The following is a 22715-nucleotide window of genomic DNA, read 5'->3' as shown; positions in this document are numbered from 1 at the left end:
ACTGAATTCACATTTTTGTAGCAAAAGACTTTGAAGCATTCCAGAGTGCTAAAGAATGATACCATGGGTGAAACGTAGTTGCAGTTTCTTCATAGCAAACTCTAACTAAAATATTAGTGAAATTAATTGACTACATGAAATTGTTATTTCTGACCAGAACAGGAAAGAAGGAACAATTTATTTATAAATAATACAGTGACATTTTATTGGAAAGATCTCTTGCCTTTCTTTTCTGTCAAAGCATCTTTTATGGTCTATTTATTTTCTTCTTTTGACAACAACTAACAGAAGATTACAGGATTATTTCAGCAGCTCATCATAGGTCATCAAACTTTGGGTTTAGAGCTACAGTACTAACATGGCATGCTTTTGGAACAAGTAGGTACAGAGCTAAAGAATAGAGCTCAGTCCTTTAGGGCTCTACTAAGCTCTCTTAAATGGAATACTACAATCCTTTAAAAAAAATCACAATACAGTCTAGCTATGTTTGCATGAACTAGCACATTTTCTGTTTCTATATGATATAAAAAATATTCAAGTGTATATACAGGGTTCCAAGAATAAACAACACAGTCAACAGATTTTTTTGGCAATGAAAAGCATGCAAATATAAAACTTCTAGTGCCATGTTTGTTAACGGCACTTGAACCAGGGGAGGGGTGGGGGGAGAGGCTCCCAGGGGCCATTCCCCCCACTTTTTAACAAGGGTTTGGGGGGCAGGGAGTGGCATTCCCCCCCTCCCCCGCCCAACTGCATGCTTCGGGCAGGCACAGAGCAGCGCCAGCAGGGGCTGCACTTTGTGGAGGGGGAGCTGATCATGGTGATCAGCTCCCCTGCTGCAAAGCGTAGCACCTGCCAGTGCTGCTTTGCGCCTGCCCACGGCTTGCAGTTTGGGGGGCAATACAGCCCCCGTCCCCAACGCCCATGTTAAAAAGTGTGTGGGGGGGAACACAGCTCCCTGGTCCCCCCCAGTTCCGGTGCCGGTGGCTCTCCCCACTTCTACAAAGATTCTGGTGCCCTTGATGTTTGTCATATACGAAAAAGTAATGAGAGCAGACTTTAGACACAAAATTAAACTTAAAAAAAAATATAGAACTGGGGCAACATTATGGTTTAGTGGTAGTTCTAGGTAATGGCATGCAAAGGAGCTGGATTCAATTTAGAGTCTTGAAGTCAGATTTTCAGAAGAGTGTGCATGCAAATGACTTGCATGCATAATTACTCTCTGCATGTAACTGCAGTACTGTGCATGCAGTCTGTCATTTGCACATACAATTAACATGATTGCATGTTTAATTTTAGGAGCTGTATGTGTGCATTTGTCTGAAAATATCTGGCCCCCAATTTATTGCTCCCTGGGTTACCTGGAGGCTCTGGGGAGGCAGCAAACTGAAGTACTACGGCTTTTCACATACTAGTAGGCACAACAGTCTATGGACAGTAGGGCTATGCCTACTTCTCACAAAATCTGATACACATCAGTCCTTCATGTGATTGTTCTATTAAACTTGTCCTGCCCGACGGTGTTTTCCAGCCCAAAGGCGCAAAGGCCACAGAGAGAGGCTGTGACGGTGGCAGATTGTCATTACAAGGAAAAGTGTAGCCTCATTATGGCTCAGTCTGAAATATGAAGGATTCACACACAATGGGAAATTTAGAAAAAAAGTATGGCTACTGATTTTTTGTAATATTTTAAGTTATTATATTTTTATTGATGACATTTGTCAGTAGTTTATGATAAAAGGGCTAGAAGGTTGAGGAGACTGGCACTAGGATAGCAAATCTTTGAACTCCCAGTCACCCATTCAAACCAAGCCCAGATCAGTAATCAATTACAGTTATTAACATCTGATGACTAAGTGGTGGGGTAATTTACTTTTCACTATCCGCCATGTTTGTTTGCTTATTGCTTACCACAATAATGGCAAGTTAATGTAAAACATATTCTTCTCTACTATAGGCAAAGTTTATTTTACCCAGAGTAGTATATAAATTGAACAGTGACATGACATAATTCAGACCATTTAAGTGAAACAGTTAATTATACACCCACCTGAAGTTTATAAATAAACCTCTAACCTTCTTTTCCACTTTGCGAAGTGATGTTTCCAAAAACATTAGCAAATTATTGGTTCAAATATTTTTAGATTTTACTCCTTCCCACCAAATAGAAGAACATGAAGTATTTTTGTTAATTTTTTAAAATTTGTTGGTTCAAAAATATGGTATTTTACTGTCACAGACCACAATGCTTTGCACATCTTCTACTGGGCAATTAATGAAAGGAGGGATCTAGTCATTTTCACAAGATGCTATGGGGAAGATAAGTAGCAATACAGTGCAGATACTGTATGACATAAAAAAGAATTGATAAGTAGGCATTTTGCAAATTGTCCTACTTGAGAAGAACTCTCTCAAATTATTCATTTTCCTCGGTTTTATTTTCATTTGTTGAAGAACTACAGTTTATTATGAGGATGATGGAAAGCAGGACAACACACATTTTTTGACTGAATATGCTCTGGATTTTCTAAATCACTATGAGAAAGTTCAATTCCAGTTGCTTATTGTATAAAACGGTGTTGAGCTTCAATAATCTCAAATGCAAAACAGGGTAAGAACTGGAAAAAGCAAAAGAAAATTGATTAAGATAGAGAAGTAACTATTATTAATACCTTTGTTTTCACCTCTGGCTAATTTTCAAGCAAAATATCTCAAGAAAACTTACAGGAATAGGCCAGATATCTATCCACCTCCTTATATGACCCCACTGATGTAGTGTCAGAGCACATATTTAAAAGTAGAAATAGCAATCTCTCTCTCTTTTTCTCAATTTCCCCCTACCTTGTATGAGAAATAACTTGATAAGTATATATTGTTTCTTTTTTATATATGTATGTTTTGTGTGCACACATACATGCATGCATGTGAAGAATTTCCTCGGAGAAACCTAAGTTGGAGAAATGAGTTTTACATATGATAGTTGGCAAATCTAGGATGTTGTGTTTTAAGGGAGGAGTGACATCATTCTGGATGGAAGACGTCCCCTGGCAAGAGGCTCCAAAATTTAAGAAGCCAGTCCTTAAAGCACAGGCTGCAAGAGAAGGCAGGCTGTTCAGAGGACAAGTGTTCCATTCTAGTAGGGAGTGAAAGTTTAGAGAGATGGGGATGTAACAGGAAGGAACAAGATATGGGGAGACTGGGTAGAAAGAGGCAAGTGAGGATACATAGCAAAGGGGTAACAAAAAAGATGAACAACCATTTTTTTGTGTAGTGACACTTAAAGCTGATCACGACTCAGTTTCTCCGATTCACACAATCCTTCCCTTCCCCCTCCACCCCCCAAAATCTGGGGCCTTGATTAACGGAACAGTTAATACTTAAAATTAGCTTTAGAAGATTAGTGTTCACTGACAAATTGTTCTTGTTAAAAACAATTCTGGAAATTTCTTTAACATACATGGAACGTGGATACTTTAAATATATTTAACAAACAGGACCATACAAATTTGGAACTATTTAAATTTAAGTTACATTGAAAAACATTAAAACATTTTGCACAATCAAAGTACAAAATTTATTTTTTTAGAACTACATTAGTAAGATTTTTAAAAATTTCAACTTCAGTGCTGAAGCAGTTTTAAACATGATGCACCTTTCTCACAAACATCGAAGATATAGGGGTATGCAGAAACATTTAAAGTGATAAAATACTAACCAACATCTTCAGAGCAAGCTGTTGATTAGGAAGCTGGATCAAACATTCCAATATGCCACACTGTTCCCACTTACCCTGCTGTCCTGTGCTAATGAAGATGTGAACAGATGTTTCCTTTTTACAGTATATGGATATTTATGTACATATCAAGGACAGATACACGTGCATAGCTTGCCCCAGGGCCCTATGTCTGGGACTTGACGTGTGATCTGTTTATCTAGGTTCTCGCACAACCCCCATGACCATGGTATCCAAGTTAAAAGTAAATGCTTTGATACATATGTGCAAATATTTGCTACATAAAATATATAATATAAAATTATTTCCCCGGCCTGTTGATACATTTTAATGGCTCTTTTGACTGTGTGGGTCTGATCCTGTATGGTGTTTACAGTGGTGCTGGAACTAGGGGTGCTACCGCACCCCCTGGCTTGAAGTAGTAATAACAAACCACCAAATACATGGGTTCTATCATCAGCACCTCCACTATAAAAATTATTCCAGCACCCCCAAGTGTTTAGTGCCTTCAAATCCAATTACTTTTGTGGAAGCTGCAGGCACTCAGTACCTCAAAAGATCGAGCCCTTACTGAGTAATTCTTGTTGTAAAATGACCATAGAGTTTGATTTTATCCTGTCTGTTTCTGCTTCTAAACAAAATCTAAATAATGAAATGCCCCCACACTAAAACACCAGTGAGTTTCTATATCAGTTAACATGATAACTTTTCAGCATCAATCACTGAACAGTCGTTCAGCTCCACTGACTGAACATTTCAAGAGCATGTCAAAACATTTTACCTGACAGACATATTTATTCTTCCATTTGCTCAGCACACACTGACTGTTTTGCATCAGCTCCTGAAGAACAACAGAAAACAGAAAGAGTGGAGTTGGCTGTACACATTGTCACTAGTGGTTAAGGTGCTTCTGATTTTCAAGCATGAGAGATCAGCATGCCACACAAACAAAGATGCAACTGTTTTGGACCAGCCCAATGGACAAAAGCACATTTATCATCACCAGGAAGGCTGATCCTTTATGAAAATTAAAGCTGTTGAAAGAGGTTTGAAAACCGGATTATTTGTTGCCATACTTGAAAGTTTCTGAAAGGTACCTCCAGCTCCTTGAGAGCATCACGCAGTTTTTCTGGGCGTTTGTTTTTAAGTATCCAAGGACAATCTCGAGCTGGCAAATAAAAAAAATATATACATAAACAGTCAAAAACTATGTTTTAAGTTGGGTTTTTCTTTCTTTTGGTGTGGGGAAACAAAATAATAAGATTTATAGGAATGATCTTAAACATAACGTTATACAGAAACTTGCCTATAATTGGGGAGAAGTGGGTCTGGTTTCTATTGTCAAATGATATCCTTTTGAAAGGCTCTGTCATAGGAACGGTTAACATGAAATATCCTTACCTACCATGATTTCACCATGGGAATCATGGATAAAGCTCTCAGGGCAGAATATCCTCCCCAACTGCTAAGCATTTGCCATGGGAAAGTCTCTCAAGCACAGTGTTTCTAGCTCACAGAGATGCAAGTTATCAACTCCCTCCTGACTCATCTTAGATATTATTCTGTTGAATTAACATTAAGGGCAAAAATTCCAAAAGCAAGCACTAACTTGTGCCCATAAAATATGCATGCCTGGATGTCAACTGGTAATTGTGCCTTGCACTACTATTAGTATCTGAGCCATTAGGCATTGATTATTGAAAATTTGGTTCTAAGTGTCTGCCATGGCAAGCTAACAAAAAAAAGATCGCAGGGAGGTTAGACAGGAAGTTCAGGATCAGGGCATATGACTGCTTAGCTCACTTAAATGGGAATCATGGATACTTACAATTTTCCAACAATCTTACTAACTTTATTTAGACACCTAACTTTCCGCAAACAATTCTGAAACATTTGGCCTAAGATATTGACCCTGCAGTATTTAGGAAGGCAAAGTTCCCTTTGGAGTTAATGGCAATAGCTGTGTCATAGCTGAAAGATCAGGTTCTAATAATTTACTAAATGTCATTGTTTAAAAAGTGAGCATTTTTTCCCCCAAGAGTACATAACAAAAAAGCACGAGAAACTGGAAAACCCTCTCTCTTTCTCTCTCTCTTTATTTATCGGTCTAAAGTATTTAAAGGAGATTTGGTGAAAAGTTTCGAGCTCTGAGCTGTCAGAGTTTGTATGTCAACTCTCATGCCAAATGAATTAACAGTCAAGTTTAAACCTCCCCACAAAACCAGTTTATAACAGAAATATTTTAAAGTCCTTCAGTCTTGCACTACGTATATCATTCAAAACAAAAAAGCACATGAACATACAGCTTCCCTTGAATTGGACCAAGCCAGTGTCAATGGAACTGTTGTGATAATTCTAATTAGGCATGTAAGATCACATTTTCAATAAGCCTCTGTATAAATTAAGAACTCTTATCTACATATACAAAATGGGAAATTGCTCAAACAAATACCAATGTATATGTCCAAATCACCATTTGAGTACAATATTAGCCAGTGCAGCCTTGTCAAAAATATGGCCCATAAAGCGTCATGTGAAATTCTGTGCTTTGGGGCAGCCCTGATCTCAGCACAGAGTTCTGGTATTTGGGCTGTGCACTGACAAGTCCAATGAGGCCTGATAGGGGAGGAATCTTCCCATCATGCCACAGAGCAGTGTTGGATCATATTAAAGAAGTTCTGTATTAAAATCACAAATGAGTTTGATTCCCCATAGTTTAAATTCCAGGGTATTACTAATTAAGAGGTCTCTTGGTTTTTGGTACTGTTTCTCTCCCTCTATGTGTGAAACTTGCGAGCTGCTAATTGTGTTAGTACATTCTAAGACAGAGTCTGTTCTCAAAGCAATTCACACAGAGAGAGACCCAAAGCAATACTCTAACAACAGAACCAGCACCCAGAGACTCCCCGCCCTTTTGTTTTATTAACAATTGTGATTAAAATAGAGATAGAGGATGTCTGTGGATGGATGCTTGGTGTGGATAATAACTGAATGATCAGGGAGGTGCCAGCCTAAGAATCCAGTGTCCATCGGCTGAAGAAGGCGTCAAGTGGAAATAACCAGAGGACCCCCGGAGGGCAGACTGGAATCCACCCAACAGCCTCAAGAATGGGAGAACCAAAGAACAAGATAACATCTAGCAACATGGAGCTGTCAGGAATGTGCCATCTGCTGATTGATTCAGCAACAGCATGATGAAGCAATTCCCGTAGACTGGCATAGGAAGAAATTCCTATAAAAATGGACTCTAGAAAGTGAGAACTTTGGGGTCTGATTCTGCAAACCAACTTCCAGGAGCATCAGATGAGCATCTGACAAGGCCCTGCTTCCTCCTCGTGTCCAGGCCACCTGGCCAGTGGCTTGGCATGAGCAACTCTAAGGCTGGTAACTATGATAACAAGCTTGCAGAACCTGTGTGTGTGTGTTTGTATGAATGAATGTGTGAATAAATATGAGATTGAATGGAATGTTATAGCTATAACTAACTGCTTACTATGATTCTTTCTGTATTCACAATAAATGTGGTATTTTGCCTTTTTCCCTTTAATAAGATCCTGCTGGTTTTTATTTTATTGGTATAACAGCAGTAGTGGAGCCAATTCATGGGAGTAACTAAAGCAACACGGCAACAGGAGCTTATGCTCCCATTGCATGTCACATATACGAGAGGAGCGGGTTGGTGCAGCTGTGTAGTCCATATCTACTGGCTCTGCTCTGCCCACAACATACTGACCCATCATATAGGGAACCCAGGCAGAACAATACTCCACAGCATACAAAGGATGTAAATCCTCTACATGGTTCCTTAAATTCTGCCCCGCTTTATAGCAGAACTTCACTAGTTCTCCTGGACAAAGGGCCCTCCAAGCATCCTGGGGACTGGGTCCCAGGGGGATTTGTCCTCATGGGCCAAATTCTGCCACCAAACACACACACACCACACACCAATCTCACTTAAATTAATGAGAATTTTGCATATCTATTTGAAGGCAGAATTTGGTCTTAAGACTAATTCAGTAAGGATCAGATACAGTGTTAAGGGAACTCTTACAGTATACATTTTATTTTGCAAAATCCCATAAAAATCTATTGGATTTTTCATGGCTGTAATGCAATACAGATTGAACACTAAAATGTGGTATGAGAAGGAGTAACTATCCAGTAGTTATAAAACTTGTGGTGGAGGGAAGGCTTTATTATTCAAATAATAAACCTCTAGCAGCACTGTGATAGTACTGTGATAATATCATTAAAACTTCTTTTAACCAGCGAGTAGGAACATATAATCCAATGTGAATCCAAAAATAACCCCATCAAACAAATTAGGAATACAGCTGATTATTAGCACCATGTTTCTTTTACTCCTATTGGAAGAATTTTAGTTTTGTACCAATGAATATTTAAATTCTTTCATTTATTTAAGATATGTATTGATAATCTGCAGACTACACTTGATAAGGAGAGTCCTGGATTATGTTTATTTCTGTTTTTACTTAGCAAGAGAAATGAGAAGCAATTGTGACTACCATACTCAATTATATAGAAAAGTTACATTGCAATTACATAAGAAAGGTTTAGTTACATCTTGTGAATTATTTTGTGCTCTTTAGTTCTATGATATTCAGTCTTCTACTATATGGTCTGTGCAGAAAGTTGAGTTTGAAGAAAAGAGATTATTTTAGCGTTTTGCCTGGAGCAACAGCAATTAAAAAAAATAATACAATCTTATACAAACAAGTAACCTAGAAAATGCCCTTACATTCCACAAGCTGTTGTTTCTCTTCTAAGTAACCATGGTTCATTTGTGATACTAAAAAAGACAGGGGGTGGGGGGGGGAGAATGAAAAGATGAATGTTAACCCTCACATGTGCTGTCAGCAAATATTAATACATTAAAGGGAAGATTCGGACATTTTAATAAAACACAGAAATTTATACAAAATTAAGACAGCCCTGATTTTTTCACCTCACAGTCAGATATCTTAAATTCGCAGTGAAAGAAAGGCTTATGCAGCCCAACAGGTGGGCCAATATTACTGAGCCTCCAATCTCATCAGATAGTGAAGCGAGCTGCAACTGAATCCAGGAGAGAAGCTGAGTCAGTCTGTCATCAGAACCATGGAGACAGCATATTAACCACCAAGCTAAGTACATGGGATGATGCCCACACAAGCCTCCACTTTAACCTGGCCTGAAACAGGAAGTAACTGTAGCTGAAAAGACCTTTTGGGCCATCATGAAACTTCTAGGATTAACAGGATTAATCAGATAAAGAAAATTGATCATTCACTCTGAAATGCCTATTTCAGATATCAGGTAAAGATCCAGGAGGCTAACACTAGTGCATTCCTCTGCGTTTACGATGCCCTCTACTGGGATTCCAAAAAATAAAAAGTTACTGGAATGCTCAATATCAAATTGGTCATATCTGAAATGATACTATATTACATTAAAATTATATTGTTAAATAGTTTTATTAATTTTTCTTTATGGCACATACAAGATTGTTAGGTAGAAAATATAGACAAACTGAGGTCTGATTGATGTTTAATTTATCACTGTCCAAATATAAGAGGCATTCAGTCATATCTATTGAAAGTTCATTTAATTATTTTTATGATTCATTTAATTATTATCTATAGTTTCTGTCTATTGGAATAAACAGTTTAAAAATAGATTCAGATTATCTGAGACAGAGTCTCTGTGATTGTTTCCTTATTCTAGAGAAATACAAAAAGTCTCTTGCATATTAAGAAGAAATTCATTGCTCAGTTTACCATTAGCCAAACAACTTGTTCCCAAAGCAGACCAAACATTTCAAAGTTTTAAACAGTTTTTTTTTTTTTACAGTCAAATACAATTAATACTGTACCTGGTTCTTTCTTGTCATAGTATTGATGGATCCCAATGTCTTCATCTACATAATCAAGTAGAAATATTAAATCATGATTGTGTGTCACTTGAAAAAATGTAGCACAAAAAATGAAATTGAATCACTTTTTAAAAAATGCCTCCTGGTGACTGGCAATGTTACCACTACTGGCCTGTAAATTGCAACTATTTTAATGTTTTTTTTGTAAATACTTGTGCACTTTGGGAAGCTCCCCTTCCCATGGTAAAAAGTTCCCATTTCTAGCTATGTGGTACTCTAAGACATTAGACTTTAAATAGATAGTATGTTACTATAAATTGGCCCAAGACTGACTCTCTCATCCTGGCCTCGGGAGAGATTTGGGGGGAAATTCCTCAACTGGGGAAGAAGGTGGAAGGCATTTCTTTGGCTGGCTGATTTGAAAATAAAATAGCAACTTCCTGAAGCTATTTAGAGGTTTGGAATGTTAGAATAAGAGCTGAGGAGATGGGTTAGTGGGCAACAGGTCAAAGGCGCACGATATATTCATTTATCATATGGCTCTGCAATTTATCACATAGCTATCATTTCCAGAGATGGGATTTTATACACAGTATTTGTAATAAGCAAAAGCAATGTTAGGTTGGAATCCATTACAAAGAAATCTGAAATAATGAACTGTCATTTAAAGATCTGGTTTCTCCCAACAAACAAAGTCTAACAGTTCATGTTTCTGAAATGTAACAGTTCATAACATGCTTTTAATTCCCATTATCATAATTAATTATTTTATTTAGGCTGCCAGGCTTTTCTGGACAGTCTGGCTATTGATTAAACATTTTATCTAGTTGTCATTACAACAGGCTTGTTCTCATAAAGATATGGGACACTGTGGGATATTGAGTCAATATTTGATTAATCATATTTTTGTATGGTTTTTAGTGTTACTGGAATGTACCTTGCTACAACTGTCATAGGGACTAGATGTCAAATAAATGTGGTTTTGGTATCGCACATTTCAAAACCAGTGGTCTGTTGAACATTGGATTTTAGCACTTGCAAAGCTAGAAGTATAAAGCTTTTTTCCACATGGATGGTAATTAGTCATGTATCTCAAATTACTTTGAAAACTGGAATGATAGTTTAATAAGATAAATGTATCTTAAGTATACCAGTTCTCCATTCAAAATTTTCAGCGCATGAGCAATAAAGTATTGTTACATATTAAGTACCTATTATAATACTTCTGCAATCAACTGGAATGTATGAATGAATATCAATAAACTAGTCATTATAGTGAAACCTACAGTAATGCAGCACATGGCTTCTTAAAAGGAAACATGAATTAGACAATATATAATCTTAATAATTTTTCGTTATTGACAAAGATACTCCAGATCTATGATGAGATAAGAAGCTGACCACATTCTACCATACTTCTTTTATATAATTTGCTTTCCCCAAGCATAAAAATAAACTTCAACTTCACATGAGGATTCAGAATTTTATATCAATTGAATATTCATTGACAGATTTTGTTATCTGTTTTAGGAAAAGGTTGGAATTTGGACACAGTTGATTTACCCCCAACATGTAAAGTATTCTTCAAAGACCACAGGTGCATCTCAGTCAGGCAGAAAGACATCTGATGGCAGATGGAAACTCAGGCCTATCAAAGGAGGGAAAGAAACAACATGTGCAAATTAATTACCTTCTACCACCAGTGAAACTGAAAGTCCCTTGGCAACTAAGTGGTAAAATAGCCTGCCATTGGAGATATTCTGAAAGCAGAATTATTCAGTAACCACACATACAGTACTGCTCTTATTTCTGCTCCTATGAATGATGCTACCTAAGAGACAAAAAAGTAGTCCTTTCTGTTATACTAAATGTACTATGTTGCTATATGTATTGTGCCAGATCCAGACCAGTGGGATACAGAAGTCTGGTAGAAGGCAAATATATTGTCCACTGGATGAACAGTTTTCTGTTCCCTGAGTGACCAGAGCAGGAGCTGCCTTAGAGCAATCAGGAACCTGCCAGAACCAATTAAGACAGGCAAGCTAATCAAGACACCTGAAGCCAATCAAGAACTTTCTAAATTCAATTATGGCAGGCAGGTTAATCAGGACACCTCCTTTAAAAAGGACCACCCATCAGTTAGTATGGGGGCATGCAAGGAGCAGGGAGTGAGAAGGCATGCTGCTGGAGGAGTGAAGAGGTCAAGTGTGATCAGGCGTCAGGAGAAAGATCCTGCAGTGAGAATAAAGAAGGTGCTGGGGGAAAGGCAATGGGGAAGTAGCCCAGGGAGTTGTAGCTGTCACACAGCTGATACAGGGAACATTGTGGACAGCTGCTATCCACAGGGCCCTGGGCTGGAACCCGGTGTAGAGGGTGGGCCCAGGTTCCCTCCCAACCCCCCAACTCCTGATCGGACAAAGGAGGACTTGACCTGGTCTGTGAGAAACACCAGAAGGGAAGGTCTAAATTGGAAAGGGATCTGCCCTGTCCCCGACCCACTAGATGGGACACAGAGACTGTGGGGATTGTTCTCCATTCCCCCATGCTGGCCAGTGATGAGGTTAGCTGAGTGGATGGCAGGTTTGAGCCACGAGCAAGAGTGGCCAAACTGAGGGCTGCTGTGAATCTCTGAGGCAAGCAAATCTGCCAATAAGCGCAGGACCCACTGAGGCAGAGGAGGAACTTTGTCACAGTACATATGGATTGTATTTAAATTCTAAGTAGTTATTATAATAGGATCAAAAACAGTCTCTAAGGGCCTGAAATATACCATTTTGAATCATTGTAATTGCCTCTCATTTGTATATAAAAGTTGACATATTCAGCAACAGCAAAGTCAGTGATACATGAGAATGAATTTGAGATAATAAGGTGGTGGTTGTTTGGTTTTTTGCTTTATATTTAGAGCCAAATTTACAACCAGACTCTATCTTTGTCCTTGCAGCTGTTTACACCATTACCACATACGTGTGTGTCAAAGTAATAACTGTGCAAGCAAAATTAGAGGCTATTTTTTAAGGTTTGACCCCAGAATATTAGAATATACTTTTAGGGCTTGACCCTTCAAGCCCTGCACATAGGGAACATTCAGTGAAGTCAAGAGAGAGTTTTGAACATGAGATCCTTGCAGGCACTAGTAATTAATGTGAAATACCTAAAGTGACGGCTTTCCTAGATCAGAAACATAGGGAGATTATATTAAATTATTACTAACGCACAAGGACAACCGGTGTCAATCAGATAAAATGTCTGAGGTGACTGTTATGTAACATGATTGCAATTCTAACTGTTTTTTGCTTCTTTAAAGTGTTGTCTCTCCATATTCACAGTTGTGAGAATGAGTCCCCTTCTCTCCCCTCTCTCCTCCCATGCCACTGAGCATCACAAACCTTCTGGAAAATAGTTTCCATTGGACCTGTGTGACCAACCTCTTGTGGCACCAAATATTCCCAGCAGACGTTACAAACAAGACCATGTGCCCCAACTGTCTCTGCCCAATGGTCACATCAAAGTAGAACTCTGTGGAATAGAGAAAGGTGGGCATTTAAAATGAATACGCTGGGGCAACAGTCTTGAAGAACTGTAATTTGTATGGTACTGGCCACGACCATGTTTTTCATTTTTGAGAGAGGCTCTCGTTTTCCCACTGTGGGAGTCTAAATAGTACTACAACCGTAGCAGGATGGGCTGAGAAGTTCTAATTGGAACTGCCAAACCCCAAAACAAGCATCTGATATAAATGTCAAATCAAAAGAGTTGTCTGATGAAAATATTAGAGACTTATCATGGATGTCACCTTAGTCCTGGTAAAGATTGTTGAAAGACGCTGAGATACTTTTGCCCTAACTAACATATAATATCTCAGTGCACAGCCTAATCCACTTAAACAGTGCTGAATGGAAAAAGCATTCCTTTTGCATTGATCCCCAAAACCACAAAAAAATCTTGCTGACTTCCTAAACCCCTTAGTCCTATCCAAGTTCAAAACACACGACACCTAGTAAATGGAGTATAGTTTCCCCTGGGTGAGAATGAGGTTTTGGCAAGAACACCAGGAGATTGCTGGAACTCGGGCACCACTTTTGGAATAAGTATGGGATGAGGACACAGGACAATGCTGTCCATGTGGAAGAGAGTGAAAGGAGGCTAGCCATTAAATTCTGTAATGCTCTTGTTCTTCTGGTAGATGTAACTGACAAGTGGAAGAAAAGCAGGTCTTCAAGAATCACAAGGTTAAGGTCCTTGATAGAATGTGTTCTCTAACTGACGGGAAGACATTAATTAACCGCTTTTCAGAAATTTTGTGAGGGTGAAAAAAAATAGAATCTGCCACTCACATGATAATATTGAGCTGGCATGCAGGATCACCTTGACAGAAGACAAGCGGCTGAGAGACTTAGGCACAATGAATAATCTAGTATATGGACGCAGAACCTGGAGATAGTGTTACCATCTGTTTATAGAGAAAATCTTTTCCACTTTTGAAAATAGTATTTCAACGTAAATGGATTTCTGAACTGCACCAAAAAATCGCCTACCCTTCAACAGGGCACACCAGATCACACATAATTAATGTCCTGTGACCCAAGCTAAGAGGTGGAGCAACTCAGCAACTGTGGATTAGGATGCACAACGCCATCTTTCTGAGATAGCAGGTCCAATTATACCAGTAGGAGAAAAAAATTCTCATGAGACATTCGTTAATGGAGTATGTGATTTAAATCCATTGAGGATCTCACTGTACAATATTGCTTTACTGTTATTATTAGGAGAGCACCTCAGCTGTACAACTGATATACTTTGACTTCTTACGACTTCAGGCTGCTTTCATTTTATTTCTTGGAATTCACTGAAATTTGCTAGACTCCTTTTTTTTGTTACAAGGAGTCTACATCTTCAAACCTGGTGGTCTGGTCTCCAAAGTATTCTCTCTGACTAGTCTTACATTTTTATTCTGGCAATCAACTTCTTCCAAGCTTGTAGGTTCACTGTCACTCACAAATCTTCGTTGCAAAATTCAAAGTCACCATTCACTCAATCGGATTATGATGACGAGTGAGTACAAAACATCTGCTAAACATGGCATCTCCCAAACTGATTTAAACTTCTCCAAGTATGAGAGCCAACTGAGACATTAACAGTTATGGTAATACTTAGAACAAAATTCTTGCTTTTTCATCTAATTATTACCATTATATTTTTGGTTTTAGTCTGTTTATGAGCCAAGCCTTGAGCACCAGAGAGATAGAAAGGAAGAGAGGAGCAAAATGGAAGGGCCGCATTAAGCACCAAAAGAATGCTTTCAAGTGTTTTTTTTCCCTTGCGTGTCTGAGAGGAAAAGACAGAAAGGTGCTTTGCACTCAGCACCAAATAATAACTTTTGGAGACTTTACCTATTTTTAAACATTTTCACTCCACTATTGAAAAAAATTATTTGCAAAGTTTACATTTCTTTAACTGCATCAATTAGGCTCTGCTCCTGCAAAGACTTATGCACATGCTTCAAGCACATGAGATGTTCCATTGAGCTAAATGAAATTACTCATCTGCTTGAATTTAAGCAAATACATCTTTGCAGGATTTGTAAACACAAGTGCAGGTTACCTTTTACGTATGCCCTTTTCTTGCTTCTGGTTTATAAGTTTTGTGATCTTAATTTTTTTCTGACATTTGATTTCTTCATTGGCTTTAAAGCTCTCCTTAAGCTTGCAAAGTTCTGATTTAAAAAATTGAAAGAAAAAGAACTATTTTGCTAGGAAAATTTCCCAACCTATTTTTACATAAAAATAGTTGGGATATATGTCTATATAAATATATATACACATTTTTGCTGTGATGTTGATCAAACTATACATTAGCTAAGGCTTTTTCCAAAGTCCTAAAGTGAGCTCTATTTTAGCAAAATATCATCACAAACATTTTTTTTTTACCTTAGCAAAATTAATTACACGAGAGAATAAGGAAATGGCTATCATTTTTATAAGCTTCTGGACAGAATATCTCCCAAAGCTTGGTTTTGTTTTTGACTACTTTTTCCATGTAGGCATCAGAACTCACTCTCTGTAATCACTGGAATTCATTCCCATTCTCATTGTCAAAGCTATAACTGATCAGATATCAGGTGTTCAACCAATGAGGTACGCCAGAAAACCACTCTACAATTCATTCTGTGTTTCTGAGATGTAATACCTGGAGCAGCAGTGATCAGTCTCTTTTTCTTCTTCATGACCAATTTCTCCTTCACCAAGGAGAGTAATTCCTTGCAGCACAGTGATATTAAGAAATGTAATAGTCAACTCTGTGAGATAAAGTTTGGATCCAATCAGAAACACTAGATAAGGAGGTATGTACTGTAGCTTTGATGAGCAGACAAATACAGTATATTTCATTGTGCAAAATATGCAAAACACACATTTTAAAAAGCTGGAAAACAGGAAGGTTCATATTTTAAAGTAATCTTTTCTTTTTAATTTTACTGTAACTTGATCAACTATCTTAAACAATAAATAGTTATCCAGTACAAACAAGTAGATTTCTTTGAGCTCAATCCTGCTCCCATAGCAATTAATGGAAAAATAAACATTGACATTTATGGGAGCAGGATCATTCATTTTATATCTGTTCACATGGATGTCATGTCTTGGGAAAAATATTTGACCTGAGTCAGTGGAAGGCATTTAGAAACAAAATAAAAATGTAAATAATCTGATTTTTTTAAAAAAAAAACAAACCTTCATTCGGAATCAGTTTGTAATCTGGTTGAGTAAAAAAATAACTGCTAATATCTGAATATCTGAGTCATTTAAGGAAACTACTCTCTTATCTCTCAAATTTCATAGGCATGTCAATATTTTTCATGTAGGTGTTCCCACTTCCATCTGCTTACCATGTCTGGATACAGGAGAGCTGACAAGGAAAATAATAAATTAACTGTCTTTGTTGGCTTTGGCCCAAATGTCTAAGGGCTAGATCCTGCAAACGGAGCCATGTGAGCAGACACCTACACCTCAGCACAACACCACTGAAGTCTGTGGCAATCTGAGCAGGTAGAGGGATTTGCCTGCCTCAGTCTATTTGTAAGAGCTTCCTCTAAGTTTAGATCCAGAATTGAAACTGAACTTTCCCAAATGCAAAAGGTGTTTGGGATTTGGTTCACTGCAGAAATATCCCCAAGTCACACAGTTCTTATTTGGATTTAAGTTCTGGGATTGTGGGGGCAGATGTGGTGTTCCAGTTCATTTCTGTATCTAATAATCCCTTACCTGGATTTTACAGGTAAGAATTTACCCCTCGTAGGAATAGGGGTGCCAACTTTCTAATTGCACAAAACCGAACACACTTGCCCCACCCCTGCCCCTTCCCTAAGGCCCTGCCCCTCTTCCACCCCTTATCCAAGGTCCCACCCCCCACTCACTCCAGCCCCCCTCCCTCTGTTGTTCGCTCTCCTCCACCCTCACTCATTTTCACTGGGACGGGACAGAGGGTTGGGGTGTAGGAGGGGGTGAGGGTTCCGGCTGGAGGTGCGGGCTCTGGAGTGGGGCTGGGGATGAGGAGTTCGGGGTGCAGAAGGGAGCTCCAGGCTGGGGCAGGGGGCTGAGGTGCGGCTCTGGGAGAGAGTTTGGGTGCGGGAGGGGGTTCCGATCTGGGGCAGGGGGTTGGAGTGCAGATGGGGGTGCGGGGTCAGGGAGGGAGTTAGGGTGCAAGAGGGGGTTCTGACCTGGGGCAGGGGATTGGGGTGCAGGTGAAGGTGCGGGGTCTGGGAGGGAGTTAGGGTGCAAGAGGGGGTTCTGACCTGGGGCAGGGGATTGGAGTGCAGGTGAAGGTGCGGGGTCTGGGAGGGAGTTAGGGTGCAAGAGGGGGTTCCGACCTGGGGCAGGGGATTCAGGGTGGGGGCTCCGGCCAAGCGGCACTTACCTCAGGTGATTCCTAGTCAGTGGCACAGCGGGGCTAAAGCAAGCTCTATGCCTGCCCTGGCTCTGTGCTGCTCCCAGAAGCGGCTGGCATGTTCGGCCTCTAGGCAGAGGTACAGCCAGGTGGCTCTGTGCTGTGCGCACTGCCCACACCCACAGGTGCCGCCCCCAAAGCTCCCATTGGCTGCTGTTCTAGGCAAATGGGAGCTGTGGAGTACTCCCTGATCACCCCTGCGCCTAGGGGCTGGACATGCCGGCCGCTTCCAGGGAGCTGCACAGAACCAGGGCAGGCATGGAGCCTGCCTTAGCCCCGCTGCACCGTTGACTGGACTTTTAATGGCCCAGTCAGCAGTGCTGATCGGAGCCGCGAGGGTCCCTTTTTGACCGGGCGTTCCAGTCAAAAACCGGATGCCTGGCAACCCTACATAGGAACTCTAGCAAAGAACAAGCTAAACTTGAGAATGAACAACTGAAGTTTTGTTGCTGTGGGAATCATAACTCTGACATTCTGATATCTACATGTTTAAATTCTCATCTTTATGGTGGCATTAGCGAAGCTGTATGTATGTGTTTAAACAGAAGTTTGACATTACACAATAAATAACATTCAGGGCCTGGTTCTCATTTTCACTCTGTCCCTTTACGCCACTCTGGCAGGGTAAAGGGCTTTAAATGGAGTACAAATTACATTACATTTATCCCCCCACACACCCCTTTTTATACAAAATCCCCTTTACACTGTCAGAGAAATATAAAGAGGCTTTAGTGTAAATGGGAATTAGGACCTCCATTTATAAATGCAATCCTCAATTTTAAGAAGTGGAAATCCATACATGTTCTTATAAACCAACTCAATACAAAATCTGACCTATCTTAAAATATGAGTTTCAGACTTTTTTCAGAAAAAAAAGATAATATGTAGATGGGTCTACAACACACAGTATACATTCTAATGAAGTACACACTGAAGCTCTTATTGTAAGAAAAGGCTGAATAATCATTGAAAGGAAATACATTATCTGATAACCCAAGAATTCTGGCATGAAAATCATACATTGTAAATTTATTTCCATATGCTGTGAAGTTGTTTCATGCTCCATTGAATTAATTCTTTATGGTTTTTATTATTGTTTTAGAAATCTGAAACTAAGTCCTGTCTTTTGTAATGACAAATAGTTAAGTTATATTTACTGTTTTAAATTTTAACATATTTCAGTGTTTAACTGTAACAAAATTATATAGCTCCTTAAAATATCAAAATTACTACATAAATCTCATCCTAATAAGTTCAGCTATAAATCAGAACAAACATTTTAGCCCCAAGTGATAGTAATTAAAAGCACATCTTAAATACATATCTTTCATTTAATGTAGCTGCTACTCATCTATCTTTCTTAGATTCAAAATATTGCAGTCCCGATCCTGCAACTAGTTCTGCATGGGTAGACTCCAATGGGGATCCATGTAGGCTAAAAGTGCCACCTATGCAGAGCCAATAGCAGGACCAGATCCTGAAAGAGTATCCAAAAAATAAATAAAAAATTCAGAAATTCACTGCATTTTTATTGACTGTTAAGTATCAGGATTCCAGAAATCATTATTTTGAACAGTTTGGTTGCTTAGCTTAGTTTGTGTTGTAGAGTCCTGAAGCACATGGTGAAGAACTACTATTTGTTGCGGATCAGCTATACTTGACTTTTTGGATTAGCAATCTCTTGAAAAAATGTCAACAACTTGTCAGTTCACTCCTGTTCAAATATTTGCAGGGAAGAGATGTTCTAAAATACGCTTATATGAACGCTCTATATTTCTAGATGCTGATGGACGAGTATTTGTGTTTATTATACAAGGGTATCTCCATTTTATGCAATTTTACATTAACGACAACCTGATTCACTCACAGTATTGGTACACCTAGTTTGGTTAGGGGAATGATTTTTTTTACTGAAATACTTACATTGATCCTAGTGTAGACACAGTTATACTGGAATAAAGGTGCCTTATACTGAAATAGTTATACTGATATAAAGTGCCCACTGCAACCTTTGTGTGTGTTGGGTCTTTGTCCAGCTTGCTGGAAGAAAAGGGGCATTGCCCCTTTAAAGGTTCCCTTGCAACAGTGGGGGAAAAGGGAGAAAGCTTACAGGGACGGACAGGAAGGACAGGATGTAGTTGGGGCCACGTCAAGGTCACTGCATTGCCCTTCCTGTTAACAGAAAGAGTGGGAGAGGTATTTATACCCCATGCAGCCATGAAAGACCCTCTTTCCCATGATCAGGATGGAAGAACCCACCCACACATGTATTTGGAATAGGACCGGGTTCCCTTCTGACCTGCTGTGGGCATCACACTAGTTGCCCCTTTTTCCTGGTGTGGCTGGGAAGGAATTTTCCCCTCCCCGCCAGATTGGCCAAGGGTTTTTCATCTTCCCCACAGCTGGTCTGGTCTGGTGGGGTGGAGTAGGCAGGTTAGGTTATCATGTCACAATTTATACATAATAGTTGTGACAGATGTTCAGTGCAGGTACTTGGTATGGAAGGCATTCGGTTATTGCATACATGGGATTGGAAAAGGATTTGAAGGAACACATCCCTTATGAGAACTGAGTATGTGGGGTTGGAGGCTCCTTATGTCTCGCCAGTAGGGAGCCAAACCCCTCCTTTTCCTGGTCCCCTTTAAGGGAGCTGAGGAAAGGGGTTTGGAGCTCCTACATCTGGATCAGAGATAACCCCCTCCTCACTGCGCTGTACAATTTATTGCCAGATTATTCACATATAATGCCTGGAAGTAAATTGCGGCCTAATTAATCCACATTCATGGCTTTCTGTCTTTCTTCCAGCATGGATGGACAAAGAACCTTTATACTGCTATAACTGCCCACACTAGGAGGGCTGTACCCTTTAACTATAATGGTATAGTTAAAGCAATACAATTTGCGCGTGTAGACAAGCCCTTAATTACCATCAGACTTTTAATTTATAATAAACTCTGCTCAATTCTTTCTGTGCATGCTCAAATCCTGGCCTTTAATATAATTAAGTATTGCTATGGTACAAATTGGTACTCAAGGTTGTAGCAAAATGTTGTGCATTTTTATCTGTAAAATTCAGTGCCTCATGATCACCATTTTTCCCTCCTTATCCCCTCTGACCTTAGTCAGTCACACTAAAGTCAACAAGAGTTTTGGCTGAGTGAAAATGGCATGATTTGACCCTTTAAAAGTAAAAGCATACAGAAGTGTGTGTGTGTTTTTGGCATAGATTTTGTGTATCTGCCTTAAAAGCATCTTTTTTTTTTTGACTCACTGTTGCTTCACTTTCCTTCTGAAACAAGCCGATATTTTCACACCTATGTGCCTATATTTTAGACACCTAAAGCCACATTTAGGCACCTAAATAAAAGTGACCTGATTTTCAGAGGTACTTAAGCCACTTCTAAACATCAGGCCTCATATTTAGGTATCTAAAAATGGCTTTACGTGCCCAAGATCTGAATAACACTTCTCATTCTTATACAAATTCCCTAATTTTGACAAAAACATATATAAATTCATTTTTGGACATGGAGAGATGGGCATAGCTCTAGTGTAATGAGGATAAAAAAATAAACAGGTGCTTCTATAATAAATATAAACGAACACTGGCTGAAAAAGATGCAGTTTAATAATCACAGTACAGATAAATTTATCAGATTCATTTAAATATCAGTCAATCTGACTAGGCACTTACAGTGCCCTCATCATCAAGGTATTTGAGTGCCTCACAGACATTCATGAATTTATCCTCAAAACACCCCCTTGAGGTAAGGAAGTAACATTGTTCCCATTTGACAGATAGGGGACTGAGGCACAGAAAATACTGGCTTGCGCAAGGTTAGACAGCTATATATTGTGGCCAATTCAGAAACTGAATCCAGATCTCATGAGTTCCAGCCCACTGCCTAACCCAGAAAATCATCTTTCATTCCTTCATGCATACTTTTACTACATATTATTGATACACTCTTGTGAACGGCAGCTATTGACTAACTTACAAGATAACAGGATTAAGGATAACTAAACCGAATGAACTTGAGGTAATGCTATTTGGTAGAGACATTCAGTTTATGAATCAGTCATACCTCTGAGAACATTAATGAAGCCCAGCACTCATTGTTCAATTGATACTGCAGGCAAATCTTACAATCTGTAGCAACTGTCTGACAGAGTGGGTGTGAAAAGTTAAAAGCTCACCAAAGATAGATATAATTGACCTGGGTTTTGACTTCATAGAGTGAAAAGTTCATAAACACATGTTGGTACAGACCCTTAAGGCCTTTATAAAATCCTGATAACAGATAAGTAATTCACACTGTAGATAACCAGTGTTGACATGACAGAGTGATTGTAGAAGTATATAGACTACAATGGTGGCTCTATTAATACCAGTTGTAGCTAAACCAGATTCTAACATTGCTTGGCTAGCAACTGCAGGGCTGCATTGACATAGAGGGTTTAAAGAAATATTTGCACCACTGCTCTAGCAGTGGGGCAGCTCCCATTTGTAATGAGGCATGTCTTACTCAGAGCAGAAGCTCTTTGGAGCTGAGAAAGTTGTGGAGGAAAAATCCAGTAGGCCTAAACTTCCCAAGCAGGCCTAAAACTTTGGTCAAGCTAACTGTGTGTGTAAAAGCATAAGGAGAGGCTGAGGAAAATTCCATTGTCGGGCAATTGCAACAGCACAGCTTAAGAAGTGTAACCCTAGCAGCTAGACATTAGGAAAGACCCATTAACCACAAAGAACAACCTGTCAATAACAGGAAAAGCTTGTTTTGCTATATCCCAAATAAGGAAACCTACTGTTAAAGCTTGCACGATATGCCAAATAAGGGAAAATGCTGTTAAAGGAAGTGTGCTTAACAAATTGTGGTTTTCAGCTATATAAACGCCTGTATTTTCTGCTTATGCAGAGCAGCTATGGCTGACTCTACCTGTATACGTATACTTGAATAAAGCCTCAGGCGATTCTGATTTCAAACACAATGTGTGGTTAATTTTCCACCACGTCTTATCCAGGTTTGTAATGAACAGTGTAAATTGATGGATCTGTAGAAATAGTATAGAACAACAACAACATGGAAATTCAAAGAGTCTGAAATACTCTTTGTGACTCATCCCTATATGCACAGGTATTTTAGTTCATCAGACATATAATACCAG

At 39.2% G+C, this 22715-nt stretch overlaps 1 protein-coding gene across 4 annotated transcripts in view; it reads right to left on the bottom strand.

Moving 5' to 3' along the window:
• Nucleotides 1-22715, bottom strand: part of WDPCP (WD repeat containing planar cell polarity effector) — a 253054-nt gene that overhangs the window by 153564 nt on the left and 76775 nt on the right. Inside the window, exons 2-7 of one of the 4 annotated variants that reach the window (XM_074949585.1) lie at nt 15798-15906; nt 11172-11256; nt 9609-9653; nt 8496-8546; nt 4834-4904; nt 4518-4577 (exon numbers count right to left, since the gene is read on the bottom strand). The exons of 1 other annotated variant lie outside the window; for it this stretch is intronic. In XM_074949585.1, the coding sequence (XP_074805686.1) occupies nt 4518-4577; nt 4834-4904; nt 8496-8546; nt 9609-9653; nt 11172-11232 (288 nt within the window). In that variant the 5' untranslated portion in view covers nt 11233-11256; nt 15798-15906. The remainder of the gene's footprint in view (nt 1-4517; nt 4578-4833; nt 4905-8495; nt 8547-9608; nt 9654-11171; nt 11257-15797; nt 15907-22715) is intronic. 2 more of the 4 variants (XM_074949584.1, XM_074949586.1) reach the window with 2 other exon arrangements.

Source organism: Natator depressus, chromosome 3 (assembly GCF_965152275.1).
Source record: "Natator depressus isolate rNatDep1 chromosome 3, rNatDep2.hap1, whole genome shotgun sequence".
NCBI classification, from domain to species: Eukaryota; Metazoa; Chordata; order Testudines; family Cheloniidae; genus Natator; species Natator depressus.
This window is presented reverse-complemented; position numbering and strand designations above follow the sequence as displayed.